The sequence below is a fragment of the Psammomys obesus genome, unplaced genomic scaffold (genome assembly GCF_907164565.1).
Source record: "Psammomys obesus unplaced genomic scaffold, mPsaObe1.curated_primary_1811, whole genome shotgun sequence".
In the NCBI taxonomy this organism is placed as follows: domain Eukaryota; kingdom Metazoa; phylum Chordata; class Mammalia; order Rodentia; family Muridae; genus Psammomys; species Psammomys obesus.
Genome location: NW_026585504.1, coordinates 51,030,259 through 51,049,757, shown reverse-complemented (window position 1 = coordinate 51,049,757; position 19,499 = coordinate 51,030,259). Strand labels below are relative to the sequence as shown.

Here is a 19,499-nt window from a genome sequence, read left to right as displayed (position 1 = left end):
CATTCATATTGCCCTGGTACCTTCCTGAGCATAATTAATTTCAAGCCCTGTGCTCTATAAGAAATGATGTTTTCTTGTGACCTTTCTTCTGTGAGCATGAGCTTCCTTTTCTTTGACATAGGGAGAGTAACATTATTATGTGGTCATAGGTTCAAGTCCTAACCTCTTCATGTAGTCCTTCAAGTGATTTTTTTTTTAAATGAACATAAGGGTTCAGGAATAAAGATAAAGTTAAGTCAATAAGTTGATTGATTTGCAAGCACAAAGGCCTGATTCCAATATATGGAACTCACATAAGAAAAATCAAAACAAAACAAAATAACCAACAAACAAAACAATGGCATGAGCCTGTAATCCCAGTGCTGGGGAGATGGCGACAGACAGTTCTCTTGGGCTCACCAGTCTAAATTGGTTGGTGAGTTTCAGGGTACTGAGACTCTTTGTCTCTGTCTCTGTTTCTCTCCCTCTCCCTTTTCTCTCTTTGTCTCTGAAAAAAAGATAGACAGTACCTGAGGAGTGACACTCAAATATGTGTTCTGGCCTACACATATGTGTGCATACATTATTATGAGATGTATACACAGCAAGAAGGGCTCATGCTACATTACTTGGTCTTCCATCAAAGAGGCAAAAGAGACAAATAGTTAAAAGCAAGCCTGCACAATACAGAATTAGCCCTGGAGCCCACTGATCAAGTCAAATCATTTGCCTATAGCTGTCTACAAGTACATTAAGTCAAGGCATTGGATAAACAGAGGACAGCACTAAAAACACACTCCTTAGGGACAGTAAACTTTGTCTTACTTTCCTATGACTCAGACACTCATGAGAACCGATTAGAGAAATCTCTCTTCTGTCTAATGAAGCCTATAAGCTCTTCAGCTTGTCTCCAGGATAGTGTTTCATGTCCGTGAGTGTGCTCTGTGATAATTAATACTTACCCTTGATGATGGCTGTCTTCCTATGCCATTTGACCAATCTGACATTCACATCAACTGCCTCTCTGCTATGTGCTTCTCAGACAATGGGGAACATGATTTCTTAGTTGTTCACTTCCTAAGCTTCACTTCCTTCTCATCTTTGGGAAATTGAGATGCAATGGTTCAAGGTCAGATGAAGAATAATGTGGCTGAGAGTTAAGTAATAATAAAATATGAGAACAGTGAAATGGTCATTATCTTAATTCATTTGGGCAGCTGTAATGAAATTTCATAAAGCAGGTGGCCTGGAGACAACTGCGATTTATTTCTGATGTTTCTGGAGGCCGGGGGCTGGAATCTGAGAGTGCAGCTTGTTGAGACCTGAGATGGTCACTTCTGGGCTAACGATATTCTACTTCTAGCCAGTTCTTCACAGGGTAGAAGGTCTAGTCTGGATATCTTAAAACTATCAGTTCAGTATTTCAAGAGACCTTAAAGTCAGAGTCTGGACCTTGGCAGTTCTAACAAGCCACATTCAGACATCTAGTCTCAATAAGTCAACTAAATTCAATAAACCAATTAAAACAAAATAGAGAAAAACTGAGAAAGACAATCTATCCAATGTCACTGCATTAGGAAGGGGAACAGAGAAGAACAGTGGCCTCCACAAGTCAAATTTTTGGATCCTGACATGGGGTTTAACTATTAAGAGAGGGCAAGTGGTATGTATGACTAATTGGCCCTATTCAAGGTGTGGTCCTGCCCACCACTGACATCATCTGAGTTCCAGCCTCTCTGCTCAGGGATCTGATAATTTGTCAGCACTTTATGAAATGACTTCCTAGAAAACATATTTATCCTCTGACTCTGGTGACATGACAAGTCTTTTTCTTCTAGCATGAGAGTCCTAGGGAATTTCAATTTCTTGCTACATAGTCCAAACTGGCATAATTTCTCCTGCCTCAGCTTCTTAAGGCTCGTATCATACAAGCATGCCTTAACGTTTTACTAAGCCTGTATAGTTTAGTTTTTTTAAAGATTTATTTATTTATTCATTAAGTATACAGTGTTCTGCCTAAATGTATACCTGCACACCAGAAGAGGGCACCAGATATCATTATGGATGGTTGTGAGCCACCATGTGGTTGCTGGGAATTGAAATCAGGAACTTTAGAAAGAGCAGTCAGTGCTCTTAACCTCTGAGCCATCGCTCCAGCCCTTACACCTGTATAGTTTAAAGTCTGAATTAATTTCCATGCCCACCCCACAGAGTATAGGAAAGTCTACTCAGCCTGCCAGATGTACCTGGTACTATCTGGTCATTTGAGGATTTAGAATCATTTAAGGGAATAGAGATAAGGGAGGAATTATAGTGTAGTACTGAGGATGTGGAGTTCAAAGAACTTTGGCTACATATTGGTTAAGAAGACAATCTGTGGTTTATGAGTGCCCGTTGAAAAGGGTGGAAATAAGTAAGAAGAAAGAGGAAACAATACAGAAAATGGAATGAAGCTGAAAGAAGAAAAGTTAGGAATAGACAAATGGAGTTTGGTGTCTTCTTAGAGTTTGGTGAGTTTTCTTCTAAAGAGCTGAGCACATTACTTCTTCATTTCTCCCCCTTTAGGAACAGTAGACATGACCCTTCCCCTTGCAAACACGTATTTCAGAGAGCTAGCTTACAGAGAAGAAATAATGGGTTGGGATGCTACTACCAGAGAGACAGTAAACAGAGAGAGGGGAGAGTGATGGACCTGAGGCCAGATTTGTGCCTCTGTCCCTGACACATCTGTGTGAGACAGCATGAGAGCAGCCGTTATCATCCATACTTTATATGAAAGAATAATTTATAGTCAGGGCTAAGAAGTGACAAGGATTTGCAATAGGAGACTTTGTCATTCACAGTCTTCTTTATTCTCTTCTGGAAAGCATGATACCATCAGCTTTTATTCATTTTTATTGTACATCATTTTTCTTGAGGTCCTGAATGACTTTCACATCCAAGTACAGGGATAAAGAAACATTCACTAATACATGCTCACAAGGCCAGACAGATCTACAAATAATAGTACTCAAGGAAGCACTTCAGAAATGGCCCATCATTAGTTAATTGCTTAAGAAATCTCTCCTGGGCAGTTTTTAAGAGGGAAAAACATGTAGCAGAATCTTTGCCTCCAGCAAGACTAAGTAATGCACTGGCAAAAAGTAGGTATTTAGCCCATCTCATCCTGTGGCATCTTTTTTGACACATTTTTTTTTTTTTGACACATAGTTCCAAGGCTCATCCTTTTGGCTGAAGGTGAAGGCTGAGAATCCTGTCTGAGAAATAAGTGCCTTCCAAGGAACATATCTCACACCTCCCTATAGCTCTGAAATTCCTCTTATGAGAACTAAAGTTTCTGTCCCTTGATTTGAATAGCAGTGTCTCCCAGACAATTCCAGACAGAGAAAAAGGTCTTCTAAGCAGGGCTAGAGCATGTGCAAAATCCCACGATGGGAACAGAAGCGAGAAGTTTAGGGCTGATGGGATGGATTGGTAGGTAGTGGGACTTGCTGCAAAGGCTGGCTTCCTGAATTGGATCCTGGGGAGACACCTATGTGTTTTACTCTGACCTCCGCATTTGTGCTTCCCATGACAAATAAATGTCTGATGATGCTAAAAGTCCATAAAGTTATTGGACTTTTAGCCTCCCAATGTGTCCTATAGGATGCAGGATAGTGAACAGTGAGTGAAGCATCAGGACTAGTATGGCCCCTGCTGCCTGCTCTCCAGACTCAGATTCAGATCTTCTCAAAAGCACGTGGTTAGTAGGCACACATGCAGCACACAAGTGGCAAAGTCCTTTGTGATACAACATAGTTCCAAGCTTTCTGAGGAATATGGCTTCTGGAGACAGAAAGCAGCTGGGGCCAGGAGATAGTTCAGTTTGTACAGTACTTGACTTGCAAGCCTGAGGACCTGAGTTTGATCTTCAAAGACAAACAAAAGGTGGACTTCGTGGCCTACATCTGTGACCTCAGTACACTTACAGTGAGATGGGAGGCTGAGGCAAGGGAATAATCTATAGGCTTGGGGGACAGCTAACCTGAAGTATATAGCACAGAGGAATAATGAAAGAGACCCTACCTCAAACATGGTAGGAGAGAATTAACTCTCAAAATTTGTCCTTTGAACTCCATATATGTTCTGTATCACATGTGTGCCAGCCCTTACATACATAAGGCATATCAGACATATACACCTATACTGTATTTCATAATAATAATCATAGTAAAAGCAAGGCATAAAGGTATGTTCTTATTCCACTCCAGCTCTGAGGGGAAAATATAACCCGATCTCTGGCAGTTTAGCCTAACTGGTGAAAAAACCTGTATCCTAAAACTAGACGGACAACAACTGAGGAATATTATCATAGGTCGACCTCTGGCCTCTTCATGAATATGTGTACACACGTGTGCATGCACACTCACTTCCACACGTGCTCACACACAGACACACACACATAGACACATGTACACGCACCAACTCACACATGCACAAAAAGAAAGTGATATTGAAAAGTAAATGTGCATAGCAAGTGGGCTTCCCACTGAGGAACAGCGATGGAAGGAAGGAACTTTCTTTAGTCCCTACAGTGGTGTCTGGAACTCAAAAGTATCAAAGTCTAATGTTCCGGCAGCAGAGATTTTAGAGTGTCTGCTCTAGGAGGGGGATAACCAGAATATATTACATACATGTATATAAATCACAAAAAAGTTATCAATAAAAGTTTAATTAACAGGGACTGTCTCTAACCTGAATTCAGTGGCTAGCTCTTTGGCCGCCTCCCCTGGATGGGGGAGCAGCCTTGCCAAGACACAGAGGAGGACAAGGCAGCCAATTTGGATGAGACTGGGTAAGCTAGGGTCAGATAGAAAAGGAAGAGGACCTTCCCTATCTATGGACTTGGAGAGGGGCATAGGAGGAGAAGAGAGAAAAAGGGTGGAATTGGGACGGGAGGAGGGGGGGACTACAGCTGAGATAAAAAGTGAATAAATTGTAATTAATATAAAAGTTGAATTAAAAAGTATTAGAAGCCCTAGATACCTAACAGACTTCTGAATGAAGACAAAGACAGACATGTATATATTCATGATATCACGTTACCTGGAAACAGTCATAGAAAACATAGCATACCTCACTAACATGTAAGAAACCAACTCTCAAATACAGGTCTAATGCCATATCATTAGGGAAACATGAGGTTATTTAACTTTGTCACTACAAAATGCGGTTCAGTGAAGCTACATTTACTCTCATTTATGAGACCCCATAATTCAGTACATTAAGAGAACTTCTTGGTTAAAATGTCCATGGCTTCTCTAGCTGTGCGTGTATAAGAAAAAAAAAAAAAAAATCACATGCCTAACTTCTCCAAGTGATTTCTAAGGTTGCAATTTTCACAAAAATCTTCTCACATTTCAACTAATAATTTTCCTATGTGGCTTACCTTCCTCCTCCCAAAGCATGTCATTTCTCAACAGTTCTGCCTACACTTTCTCTAAGACCACAGCAGCTCATACTCAACAGTTTGTATTTTCCCTCCTGCTGATGCTCAGTTCTCTTCTACTTTTCCCCTGGTGCTGTAACAAGTTCTGAATTTTCTCTCTTCAGCTAAGAAATTAGGTCTCTTAGAATGTTTTCACTTTTGTCTACTTTATAAAAATAGAAACTAGTAGCCAAATAAATACCATTAAAACAATAATATGAACTTTAAAATACTGATACCATGGAGATATATTCAATCACTGAAGGATCATAAGTAGGTGTTCTGTTACTGTACAGTTTTTATATTATCAGCTAAAAATATGTAACTTACATTCTAAATTAAGTATTCAGAATGAAGTTGCTTTTGTTAATCTTCTAATTTAAAACAGAGTTTCTTTAAGCTTAACTATAGGTCTATTTTTCAATCTCTTCCTCCACCTCCAAATTCTGAAACCATCCATTCGGTTTTGTCTTACAGTGAAGTCAGAATTATTTAAAAACATTAAATTCTTTGGTGGGAATTATTTTTCTTTGTGACCTAGATAAAAAGGTAAAATTTAGGCAACAAAGGGAGTTATCAAGAGTTGTGGAATCAAAACAAAATCCAAAGTCACAGCTTTGGCAGAAAGTCTGAGACAGCAAAGAATTTGCAAAGACAAAAGTGAAGCGGGGGCTGCAGGGCTCAGGCTGGGTAGTGCTTGCCCCACAAGCATGAAAACCAGAGGTCAGGACCCAGCACCCATGTAAAAATCTGTGCATGGTGGCACATGCCTGTCATCCAGAGTTGGAGAGATGGAGGCAGAATATGGGGGCTTTTTGGCCAGTGCATCTAGCTCAGTTGATAAGATCAGGTTTCTATGACATACTCTGTCTCAAACAATAAGGTTGAGTCCAGGCGGGATGGTTAAGTATGTAGAGGCACTTGTCACCTGAGTTCTGGTCTCATATCTCACATAGTAAAAAGAAGCAACTGACTGCCCCAATCAAGTTGTCATTTGATCTCAATGTGTGATTTATTGCATGCACATGTGCTCATGCTCACACCTGCACGTGCGCGCGCGCGCGCACACACACACACACACACACACACACACACACACACACACACATACACAAGCACATACATGACTCTAAGTCCAAAAGCTATATGTAGTTTCTGTTTGCTGTGTCTGGGTTGGCAGGGCTGACAAGCCAGAAGAACCAGATACAAGGAGAAGGTCGCTGTCCCCTTATGTACTTTGCCCTTGGTGGAGATTTTCCTAAAATATTACAGATTATTTTCCTTTTGATGTCCCTTGTGTTAACCTCTGAAGAGCATGATTTGTAAGCCCAAGTACTTCCTTTGGAAGAAACAAAGCATTGGCATCCACCATAACTTGAGTCTAAACATCCTAGTTTTACTTTTCTCAAATTATAATGAGCATCTTTATGCTTCATTTTTGTTTCTTCATCCTAATTTTGATCCCAACTCAACTCTTTCTTAGCTGTAGAAGATAAGTGCTACCCTCATGGATCTTGGTCATAATATCTAAGGCTCATTCTATTGCCATGTAAACTTCAGGTGGTTACTGCCTAAGCCTGACTTTCTCCAGACTTCTGTTCTTTCCCAGAGAGAAAAGACTGCGTGGCATGAGCTTCTTATAGACCATCTGTTGAAGAAATAAATTAATCTGTGAGGGAATCTATTATTTTCTCAGACATGAAAAGGAGCCTTAATTTGAAATGGTTCTCTACCTGAATTTGTAAATCAAGACACACAGGGGCAGCCGTTCCCTGCATTTGCAGGTGATATGCCAGTTAGGCTTGTTAGTGTTCAGATAAACCAAATTAGAAATCGTTATAGTTCTTTGGAAAAAAAAAATCAAGAACCGGCTTTGAAATCTTTCCCCACAAATTAGATGGAATCAACATTTTTTTCCCTTAACTTATAAATATTTTATTGGCTTTGCTTGATATCTTGTAATTGAAGCTCGGCCTTGCACTGCTGGGTTTGTTTTCTATCCAGCAACATGTTGAATGATGATGAAAAATAAAACCAACACCCACAATGAGCATTCTCTGTAAATAACAGTTCAACAAAGTAATAGAATTCTGCAAATAGCCTCTCTAACAAAATCTGAAATCAGTCAAAGTAAGAGAAACTTCTATCTGGGTCTGCTACTTTTTGGGGGAGGATGGAGGACGGGAGGTCTTAAAAAATAGAGTCAAGAGCTGAGGGATGGCTTGGCAGTTGAGTTTGTATTACTCTTGCAGAATACCTGGAGGTGTTTCCTATCAGCCACATCAGGGAGTTTACAACAACCTCTAGCTCCAGTTATCCAGTGCTCTACTAAGTATCCATGGGTTCCTGTGCTCATGAGCACACACACATATGCACATGCACAATTAAAAAAAAAAAAACATCTTAGCAAAAGTGTGTCAGCCATAGAAAATTGTCATGGACACATTTCTTAGTTCCAATGCACCTGGCAAAGTTTATAGGCTCGTATGTCCCAGGCCAAAGCATTAGATGAACAATGCATGATTAGAAATACAATTGAAAACATGTTGTTAACAAAGAGGACTGGGCAGGTGAACTGACTGTAAAGCTCTGAAGCACTAGGCCACAAGGCCACAAGTGTGTGGCACTTCACAGAATATTTACATAACTTCATCTTTCCCACGTTTATATGTCCTAGGTTTTCATTGGGCATACTCTATGGAGAATGATTTCTAGTTTCTCTGACAATTAGCTTATTTTATATTCTATCTTTGATGTTTACCTTTCTAGTCTCTACACTCTTGCCATGAAGTGAAGCTCCCAAGGCAGAGGTAGGAGTAGAGGGATGTGAAAAAACAGTAAAAGTAAAAATAATTAAAGATTATTGATTTGGTTCTGTTTAGCTTTTATCTATAGTTTATGTTCAAGATCTCATTTAAATCAAGGAAAATGATAGTTTTTTTTCTTATTTTAAAATATTTATTCATGCACAGTATGTAATGCATAATTATATGTTGCATAAATATATATGGGTGCATGCATATATATGTATGCAGATTTATACACATATGCAAAGACCAGAAAACTTATCTGGTGTCCTCCTCTTACACTTCTCTCTGATTCCTTTAACTAAGATTCTCTTACAACTCGGAGATTATGCTTTCTCTGCTTGCCTGGGAGTCAGAGAGTCCCAAGGAGTCCTGTTTCTTCCCACCTCAGACCTGAGGTTATAAGCTTGTGCATGAGGCCTGGATTGTTACAAAGATGCTGGAATTCAACGACCATTTTTCATGATTGCTTAGTAAGTGCTCTTAGCCTCTGAGCCATCACTCCAATTTCAATGTCATGGTTTTCCAAGGGGTTTTAAATAATTTGAGTAGGTAGTAAATTGATTTTTCAGGTAGTGAGATGTTCAAGGAAAAAAAATGTACTTACAATTTCAAAACCGTGTGCCAAAATTTGGCTAGGAAAAAAACAAGTGTCCATACTTGGCAATTATAGATGAGCTCTCTCAGAGATGATTCATGTCATCCGTGAATTATGGTTCACAAAGCCAACACAAGATTGACAAATAAGTGAGACCTTAGAACAGGGTATATTTGCAGCATAAAGATGGACCAAAGAGCCATACTAGCGGAATGTTCAGTCAACAGTCTTTCACTGGTAGGGATAAAGTAGTCCTGTAAGTCAATAAACTCAACCAAAATCAAAGTGTCAGCAGATCCAGCAGGGTCTGCTCTGTGCAGCCTCCAGGAAATAAAACTGGGGACAGAGATTGATGGAGACAAATTTAATTCATTTCCTGGCTCTACCATTATACACCTTATGGAAGAGTAGTCCCCATTCTCAATAGGGACAATTATTTCAGGACTTTGGAAACAGATTAGGGGAACGTTTCTGAGCCTGGAAAAGGTTTTTTGTTTGTTGGTTTGGCATGCATTCTTTGAGGGTGTTACAGAATGGAGTCTTGCTCTCTTTGGAATCTTCCTTCACTCCTGACCTCCTATATCCCCACTAACACACTATTTTAATTCACATAAAAATATTGTAAAATTTTATGTGTAAATATTTTTGTCCCTAAGACACCTATAGTTCATATCATAAATTAATTTTGTACTTTGCTGATTTAAAGCATGTAGATAATACATTCTGATTACTTCCTTTCCATCCTCTTATATCTCTCTTCCATTCCTGTCAAGCCCCATCTCTTCCCTATCTTCCTTTTGTCCAGACTCATGACTTTTGGTTGTGTTCTGAAACCCATTTAGTTTAGTCAGAGCTATCTCTGTGATCCTTTAGAGCAAAGCAGGGTCATCAGCTAGTACATAATTTGAGGCAGTGCCTTTCCCCTACCCAAATGGACTGGTAGTGTGTAGTTCCCAGTGAGAGGTAGGGTCTAGAGCCCATCCTTCATCTGTGTCTGGCTGCCAATGGACTCATTATTGTGCAAACTCAGTGTAGGCATCTGTACCTGTTTTGCAGGTTTATAACTGTAGTGTCTGTCTTACTCACACACACACACACATACACACACACACACACTTTCACAGCCCTTCTCCTTTTTGTTTTTCTTTCTAGCCTTTATATTCTTTCCTGCTTCCCTCTTCTATACTGAGCTCTAGAGGAGACAGTATGGTTTATGGCTGAGAAATTGTCCATATTCTCAGGATCCTGGGTATTCATGGGTGCTTTCATTCACCATTATTCACTGTAATGAATGGGTTTCTCTGACTAAGGTTAAAAGTAGCATTTGTTTATGAATATAAATGCAAATAATTTAGAAGGCAATTTGATGCTATTTAAATTTAGCTAAATGTCAATATTCATTTTTCTTGTATGTCCTGTGACCTCACTGACTGTGGTTTTCTGACCATGTTTACAGTACACGGAATGAACTCCTTGCTGTGGAGTAGGTCTCACATTTAACAGGAAGTGGTTACCACTGTAACAGCAGCGACATTGGTGCACAGATGGGACGCATTGTCTGGCTGATTGGTCTCATATGTCGTAGGCTTCCCAGCTGTGTGAGACTGCTGGTGACTTTTTTCCCCAACAGCATGCTCATCACCTGCTGGGACTCTGAAAGTTAACCTTCAGGGAGGAAGCCTCCAGCTCACTTCCTCCTTGATTTCTCTATATCATGCATATGAGGTGTTAATACACTAATTTTAGATGTGAAAAATTATGATAAGCAAAAGGAAGATGAAATATTACTGTATGTTTCTCCTTTGTCCATTAGGCTATTATAGAGGAATGGGTAGAGCCTTGCTTGCCTACATCTTTGGGCTCAAAAAGTTTTTTTTTTTTTTTTTTTTTTTTTTTTTCTGGTAAAGCATAGGTCTTACTTATGAATTCTTTTATTTTCTCTGTGTCCCTTTGAATTTGTTTTGTTCCAAATGGGTACTGTTCAATTGTAAAGATATGAAATTGGTTTATAGTCATCTATTCTTTACAAATGCCTCTCAGAATTCTCACTTCTACCAGCTCCTTGTCTCAACTTTAATATATTATGATATTTATGGCATGTGGTGTGATCTGGCTAAAGTGCCTGTTAACCGATGAACCTGTGCTGTGTGCTGGGTAGAGAATGTCAGGTTGAGCCATATCTCCACTGCATCACTCTAGGAAGCACAAGTTCCGTTCAGACAAGTCCCAAGATTTATGGCTTCAGTGGTGAAAGAATTTCAGGATGAGCCAATATGAGGAACTGTTGGAGGCTTATTAAAACTAGAAAGAATGGCATTCTGGAAATCATATTAAGAGCATAGGCACGGGACCCTTAAAAGGCAAATCATGCTTATTTATCTTTATATTGCCAAGTAGAGGATTTGGGTAGCTCTCAAGTTACATTTGTCAGAGAGTATAATTGGCATTAAAGTTTATAAGTTTAAAAAACAACAAGAAAACTTCCTTTTGTAAACAAATTTGTAACATGGATTTATGAAGGACATTGTTTAGATTTATTAACAGAGTACTAAAAGATAGCCCTCAAGGCCTTAAGTCATTTCAGTTGTGAGAAAGCAGCTTCTTTATTATGTTTGATATCTCTGATTGAGAGTTCTGTAGGAAAACATGTTTGTCTCAGTGGGCAATTTGGGTTTTGTCAATGGTATCAGCAGTTTTCTGACTCTGTCTTTGGGAAAGACAAATCAGACCTATTTCCTTAACCTGAGTTGTAAATACATAGGACCATGTCTGTGTCCACAGTGTATCAGAATAGCAACATCTTTTGAGCCGATGCTTGTTTGTAGAAGATCAGGACCAATGCATTTGATTTATACTGCAAAGTCCCATTACAGAGACTTAAATGGTACCCAGCCGTCCCTGTCAGATGTTCTTGAAGAAGAGCTGCTGTCATGATATCCTACTCATCAGTCATGAGGAAATCACTATAATTGTGTTATTACTACAAGATCTTGGTTTGAATGAGCCCTTCTGACATGGTTGAAAGCTTTTAGTTGGGTGGATTTTATTGGATTTCAGTCAACATTTGACATTCTTCAAATGTTGTGGCAGAATGACCTGAATATATTTGGAAGAAGAAGAAGGCTGCTCAGAATCACTACCCACCCTTGTTGATTTCTTCTGCTAAGCTGCTGTATATAATTCTCTCACTCCCTCTCCAGTGAAGTCAACCATCCTAATTCTCTATCAAGTTCAGTATTAACTAAGCATTCTCCTGAGAAAACGCTTTAGCATGGAGAGGAAAGAAAGAGGGAATAGCCAGGCAGTTGTTTGTCACTCCCTACTGATAGTACTTAAAGTAATATTCCTTAAATTTTATATGTTCTCCTCTGCTAATCTGGACATACCATTGTACTCTAAGATAGTTCACTTCCTAAAGTGTTCCTCTTATGCAAGCGTGGGGATCTGCATTCTACACTGAACACTCACATAAAAAACTGTGTGCTGTACTGTTAGTGATAACAGCTGACAATAGAGGGAAGTTGGTGGTTAATTGACCTGCCGTTCTAGATGAATCTGTAAATCTCATGTCTCACTGAGCAACTCTGTCTCAAAAACAAGGGTTATTACTCCCAAGATGATAGGAACACACACACACATACTCCAAGGCACGCAACCATGCACGCATGCATATACACGCATAAACATGCAATCATGCACACATGTGAACTCACATTACTATCAGCCATACTGATTGATTATTGGGTTATTTTTTTGTCCTGCAGTGAGGCATAAATTGGGGGAGGAAGCCTAGAAAGGATGGTGCAATATCACCCAAAGAAAATGAATTTTAAGATGAAAATAATTACATTTCTCATTGCAACAACAGAAAGATTCAGATGTGCTTCCCTTTAGTAAGAAATGTGATAAAGATGTGTGTGTTCAGTATTTAAAAGTGTGGGCACCTGTGAGAATCCTAGGGCCATCTGCTCCAACAACTTAGTTTACAAAATGAAGACTCCTGTAAGACCTGTGATAAACAGAAGCACCTGACAAGAACAACATAACATGTTTTCTTTCCATCTAAGCCCTGTGTTAACATTTTCCTAATATAGTATGAAATAATTAATATACATATTCATTATATGTGTGTGTATGTATGTGTGCAGTAGGTTTTCCCACATATAAGCATTGATCGCAAGTATATATTCATGACCAGAATTAAGTTATGCCAAAATGCAACATTCTCAATTATTTCTCAAAATTGAAATCAAGGTTGCTCTGTATACATTTTCTTTCGGCCAATTGTTATAGTAGCAGATAGGAATTTGGAGGGTGTAAAGATTTCCTTATCCTCATGTCCTAGCATCAATCACTTGAGCAGGAACACAGAGAATTAGAAGAAAGATAGTTTCCAAAGAAAGGAAAAGGAACTGCTCAGAAGGTGAGAGAGGGCTAGTGGCCAGTAGACAACTCTGTGAGGCATTTTCTTGATAATAAAGAGTTTGGGAGGACTTAGGCCCCTGTAGGTGGTATGACCCATAGGCAGTTGTTCCTGGGTTATTTAAGAAAGCAGGCTGAGCAAGCCATGGGGAGCAAGTCTGAAAGCAGCTTTCCTCAAGGGCTTCTGCATTTGTTCCTGGCTCCTGCCTTGAGTTATTACCCTACTTCACTCAGTGATCAACTGTGAACCAGATGTATAAGTTAAGTTTCTATGGGGAAAGTATGTCCTCAAAATACGCCTGGCCTAGGAAGCTAATGATCTTTAATTTTTCATTAGCATAGCACCTGATTTTCTGGCATTTCCAATGCAATTTATTTATAAGTATCCCAAGTAGGGAAGGGTTTTATATTAATCATAATCCTCCATCCCCTCTGTCTTCTCATCCTTACTCTTATTTTACCCTATTATATACTTACACATTTGTCATAAAGTATATTATTTTTTATGAGTATTGTTAGAAATATGCAGATATCTGCAGGTAAAATATGCCATTTGAAAGCCACCATGGAAGGCAGGAGTTGAGAGGATGTAGGGGATTGCCAAGGGATTAGGTGTGAGTGAGGAAGAAGGTTCAGTGGACAATAGAATTGAATATGAATGGTGGCTATGGAATCTGGAGAGGTCACTTGAGATAGAAGAATCAGGCTTTAAGTGTTCTCATGAGTCTGGTTGCCATATAAAAAATTCCAAGTGATAGATGACTGAGTTAAAAGCTTCATTTGCTTTTCGGGTGTCTTCACACTCTAGCAGCGATGGTGTAACATAAATAAGGCAGATGCTATTCTTTTAGCAGTTAGGAACCATTTGTTCTTTCCTGCTTCAAATTTATTCATTGTAAGTAAAGGATTGTGGGAACCAGACCTCTTCTAACCCAATATACCAGCAAATGTCTTGAATGTAAAGTTATTATTTATTTTCCCATATTGTTATTCTAAGGTACTCACACATGCACACACACACACATACACACACACACACACACACACACACTTGCTACAGTGAGAGCCTTGGCTATGACAGCTGTGACAACTAAACATAGTAGTTGTAGGGCAGAGCACAGAAAGAAGACATAGTCAATGTAATCACATTGGTAAGAGGAGTAACGAAGTCTAGTGTCCCCCTTAATCTCTCTGTGGTATATTTTTAAAGAGGGATATTGACACAAAATTTCTCTGTATAGCCCTGACTATCCAAGTACTCTCCTGTAGAAGATGTTGGCCTCAAACTTAACAGAGCTCTGCCTGCCTCTATTTTGCAACTGTTGGGATTAAAAGCTTGCACAAGCATACCATCTTTGGGATCTTAATAAGAGGTTTAGATTTAAAAGCAGGGCCAACATGATTCATAGCTAAGCAGCCCTGTCCATCATCATTGTCTGAGGTCCAGTCTGTCTTGCAAGGTGGCTAGAAAAGTTGTCATAACTGCAAAATCTCTTTTAGAGAGACACACTTCCACTCTGGTTCAAGTGGGGTTCAGCTTTTGTCTTCTCCCAGCCTGTGATTCCTGGAGGAGTTTCAGCTTCTTGAAGCTGATTTTTTAAATAATTCAGTAGCCAAAGGGAGGGTTATAAATGTCTCTTTATTCTCACCTTCCAAACAGAACAGTCACATAACACAAGACAGCCTGAGCCTGAAGTTACTTATAAAGAGTTGGTCCACTGGATTATGGAGAGTGGGAAATATATTATCTGATATTTCTTAACTAGACACCTATCAAAATCTCAGAGGATATAATCAAATAAAGAAATTCAATGATATAACTAAATTCGAAGTTTGAAAGCTGGAGATGCTGGTAGCCTGGACTTCGTCCAGTAGGGTGAGTCCCAGCTCATAGATAGAAAAGATAAGTAGAAACACACCTGATCAAACAGGAAAATAGGTAAAAGGGAGTCCTGAGTGACTCTTTGTTATGCTTTGTGTCCTTTTGGAACACTAAATGGATTGGATGGTGCTCACCACACTGGGAAAAGATAGCTTCTTGACTCTGCTGTCTGGTTCAAATGCCAGTCTTATCTGAATATGTCGTGTGGAATCAGAAATAACACTTAATCTGCACATCTCTGATCCATGTGGCCTTGCTGAATCTTCAGTGCTAAACCATGACACTTTCATCTACACAGAGTTCCTGCCTGAGTACTACTCTATTTAACTACAAAATACACTGGCAGGTTCAGAAAAAACTTTGTTCTCAACAGACAGAGCAGGCTTCCTCTTCTTATAGGTGTCCTAGGGAGGAGACCCTATAGATAATAAATAGTCCATAGTATTATATGTACCCACAGTAAGTTGCCTCTGAATTCAAGACAGCAATTGAAATATAAAGGGTTCTTTGCAACTATGGGTCATGTCACAGGGTCACAGCAGCTATTCCTGTCAGCAAGGACAGGCAAACGACCAAGGTTGTAATTCAGAATAGAGCATGTGTTTCGCCATTTGGAACATTTGGTGTTGGACAACCAATTGATATGTTCCTCACTGGGCAAGACTGTTTTTTTTTTTTCACTTTCATCATTCCTATATTTCAGCTGCCTATATTCTCTGTACAGAGTTGATGTCTCCTGGGCTTTCCACTGTCCACATAAATATGACTACTTTATTGTTGCCGTTCAGCCCCCGTTGGGCAGTCATGTTGGTGAGACATTAGGGGTGTAGCTTCTGACACTTCTATGAAACATAATCTCACAAAAACTTCCTGGGTCCTTTGGCTCTTGTAACCTATTTGTCCCTTCTCCCACAATGCTCCCTGAGCCTTAGATGTGGGAGTTGTGTTGAAGATGTTATCAGTTGTGGCTGGTCTCCACATCTCTGCATTTTGATTGGTTCTGGCTTTTTATAACGGAATCTACATCTTACAAAAAGAAGTTTCATTGATGTATTTCAAGTGCTACTTATCTGTGGCTAAAAGAACAAAGATTTAGAATATAGTTAGATATTGTGCTAGTTTAAGTAGTGATTTAAGTCATTCTTCAAGATTCATAGCTCTACTAACCCTGGATAGTTGGCTAGGATTTCAGCACCAGACATGATTTCCCTCTCGTTGATCTGGTCTTAAGCCCAAGTAGAAAGCCATTGGTTACCACCAAGGTGAGCTGGCCCCTACTGCATCCTTAGGGCCATCACACCACTCTGGTTGTTGATGTGGTTCACAGTCATTGTCAACTCAGTGGTTAACACTGTTGACTTCTCAGGATCCTGATCCACCCAGGAGATAATTTTTGCAGCTTTACTGCACAGTATTAGCTTGAATAAGTTATCTAAAGCAGGAAGACCACTATGAACGTGGGTAGTGCTATGATCTGGGCTTCAGAGCCTAAAGGAGCTAGGTAGTGCAAATGAAGTTATGACAAGTTTGGGTATAGAGTTTGTTATCTAAATACCAAACGACTTTCTCAAAAGAACCCTTCTGCATTGTTAAAGTAGTTGTCCAGCCTTTCTTATATTCTCCTCTGTAGAAATAGCCAATATGTGGGGATGAGCATAAAAAAAAATCATTCTTTAACTCACTGTAGCTTTATAATAATGAACTTATTTTGTGGATCTTGAAGATGCAAGAATTCATTTCATACCCACTTATGCTTATTTCTTTCTCAACTTTACTCAAAACAGGTTCTTTCTGTTGTTGTCTCATGTGGCCTAACCTGGCCTCATACTCATCAAGTAGACAAGGGTGACCCTAAACTTCTGATCCTCCTACCTCTACTTCCTGAGGGTTGAAATTACAAGTATGCACCACCATGAGTAGTTAATACGATGTTGGAGATTTATTAGGGGCTTTGTGTATTCTGGGCAAGCACTCAGCCACCTGAGCTACATCCCCAACTAACATAATACACTCTTAATGACCCCAGGTTCAGGTTTCTCCTATACTTCATACCCATCTAAGTGCAAATATTACTAAACTTAAAATGTAGCCAACATCACGGTTATTGTCATTCTGTGTTCCTCTCTCTCTCTCTCTCTCTCTCTCTCTCTCTCTCGCACTTTCACTCTTGTCATTTTTCCTCTGGATCCAGGATCATTCTCTCCTTAGCACATTTCTTATTGTAACATTACTTTCCTATGTGTAATGCTTTCAATGCTATTTCAGAGTTTGGCACAGAGGTGACTCACTATGTGGGGAGTGAGTTCCACTCCTAGGGAGTTAGTGTAATTATTTTTATATCTTTGGTTCTCTATTAAATGTCGAAGTTTCCTCTACCCCCTTCCTAGAATCTCAGACAGCCTTTACAGATAGCATTGGGATCTTTTTTTAAATCTATTTTTTTATTAATTACACTTTATTCACTTTGTATCCCCCCATAAGCCCCTCCCTCCACCTCCCGATCCCACCCTCCCTCCTCCTTCTTCATGCATGCCCCTCCCCAAGTCCACTGATAGAAGTAAGATCTCCTTACTTCTGATCTTAGTCTATCAGATCTCATCAGGAGTAGCTGCATTGTCATCTTCTGTGGCCTGGTAAGGCTGCTCCCCCCTCAGGGGGAAGTGATTAAAGAGCAGGCCAAGCAGATTATGTTAGAGGCAGTCCCTCTTCCCATTACTATGTAACCCACTTGGACACTGAACTGCCATGGGCTACACCTGTGCAGGGGTTCTAGGTTATCTCCATGCCTGGTACTTCGTTGGAGTATGAGTCTCTGGGAAGACCCCTGTGTTCAAATTTTCTGGTTCTGTTGCTCTCCTTGTGGGGTATCTATCCTCTCCAGATCTTACTATTTCCCACTTCTTTCATAAGATTCCATGCACTCTGCCTGTCAGTTGGCCATAAGTCTCAGCATCTGCTTTGATAGTCTGCAGGGCAGAGACTTTCAGAGGCCCTCTGTGGCAGGTTCCTAGCTTGTTTCCTGTTTTCTTCTTCTGCATTGGGATCTTAAAACAGCAACAGAAAGCAGTCTTGTGAGTCACACTGAACAATGCTGACTAGTTTTTCCCTTTAAGATCCTGAAGCTGAATGTGGAATGATCCTAAAATTAAAGTCTGTTTTGGGTGGTTGTTTATACCAACTGTCAAATTGAAGAATAAAAATGGCTGTTATATGTTTGCTTTTTATTGTTTTTCAGGGCAATGTCACTTTTTCCTGCTCAGAACCACAAACTGTACCCATCACATTTGTCAACTCCAGGAGAAGTTATTTGCTGCTGCCAGGCACTCCTCAAATTGATGGACTGTCAGTGAGTTTCCAGTTCCGAACATGGAATGAGGATGGTCTGCTTCTGTCCACAGAGCTGGCTGAAGGATCAGGAACTCTGCTGCTCATCCTGGAGGGTGGAACTCTGAGGCTTCTGATTAAGAAAATGACAGGACATGGAACTGAAATCCTAACAGGTATTTGCTGACTTCCTTTGTAATCACCCCTTCCATCCCCTCCTCCGTTCCTTTTACTGTCTGTCTTCCTTTCTTTTCTTCTCTCCATCCTCTTCTCCCCTCCCTTCCCCTTCCCTTTCTTTTTCACTTTCTCCCCTATTATTTTCTTCTTCTTTTCTTTGTTTATATTGGTTTCTTCTTCACCTAAGTACACTAAAGTTCAGTTTCTCCCTACAACACATAAACTCATACACAGGGATGAAGGGTGGTTCAGTGGTAGAAATTTTACTATAACTTTGAAGGAGCTTCAAAGTTATAGTAAAATACATGCCATCCCTCACATGTATTAATCAGACACATAGATACACTAAGTCTGAATTTACCACGGGTACTTCAACACATCTTTCAATTCCAGCACTGTAGATCATCAGAAAAGTAGAAGTTAAACTTTTCTTCCGGGAGTACTAAACACACTCTGTGGATTCCGTGGAGTTCCGAAGAATCTGCTTGGTCCTGTGGAGCAATCTCTCACATTGTGTATCATCCTTACAATGGCCAGTCAAAGAAAAGGCTGTTTTTAAACTTTACACATTGCGAAATAAAGGCCTACGGAGATGTCTCCAGAATCAAAAGGTGCAAAATGACAGAGCTGAGATTTTTTTGAGAATTTGTCTGCCTTCTATGTCATATTTCTTCAAGATCAGGGATTTTTCTCTAGACCCAGTGTTTATTTCATATTAACTGGTAAGCTTTAAAAATTGTATTTCTTGCATACATTTTAAAGCTGCTAAGTATATGTGTGGCTTCAGGATATGGTGTGTGTGTGTGTGTGTGTGTGTGTGTGTGTGTGTGTGTGTGTGTGTGT

At 39.7% G+C, this 19,499-nt stretch overlaps 1 protein-coding gene across 2 annotated transcripts in view; it reads left to right on the top strand.

Annotated features, from left to right (window-relative positions):
• Positions 1–19,499, top strand: part of LOC129672149 (contactin-associated protein like 5-1) — a 784,596-nt gene that overhangs the window by 369,985 nt on the left and 395,112 nt on the right. For both annotated transcript variants that reach the window (XM_055601442.1, XM_055601432.1), the window contains exon 8: positions 18,391–18,655. In XM_055601442.1, coding sequence (XP_055457417.1) covers positions 18,391–18,655 — 265 coding nt within the window. The remainder of the gene's footprint in view (positions 1–18,390; positions 18,656–19,499) is intronic.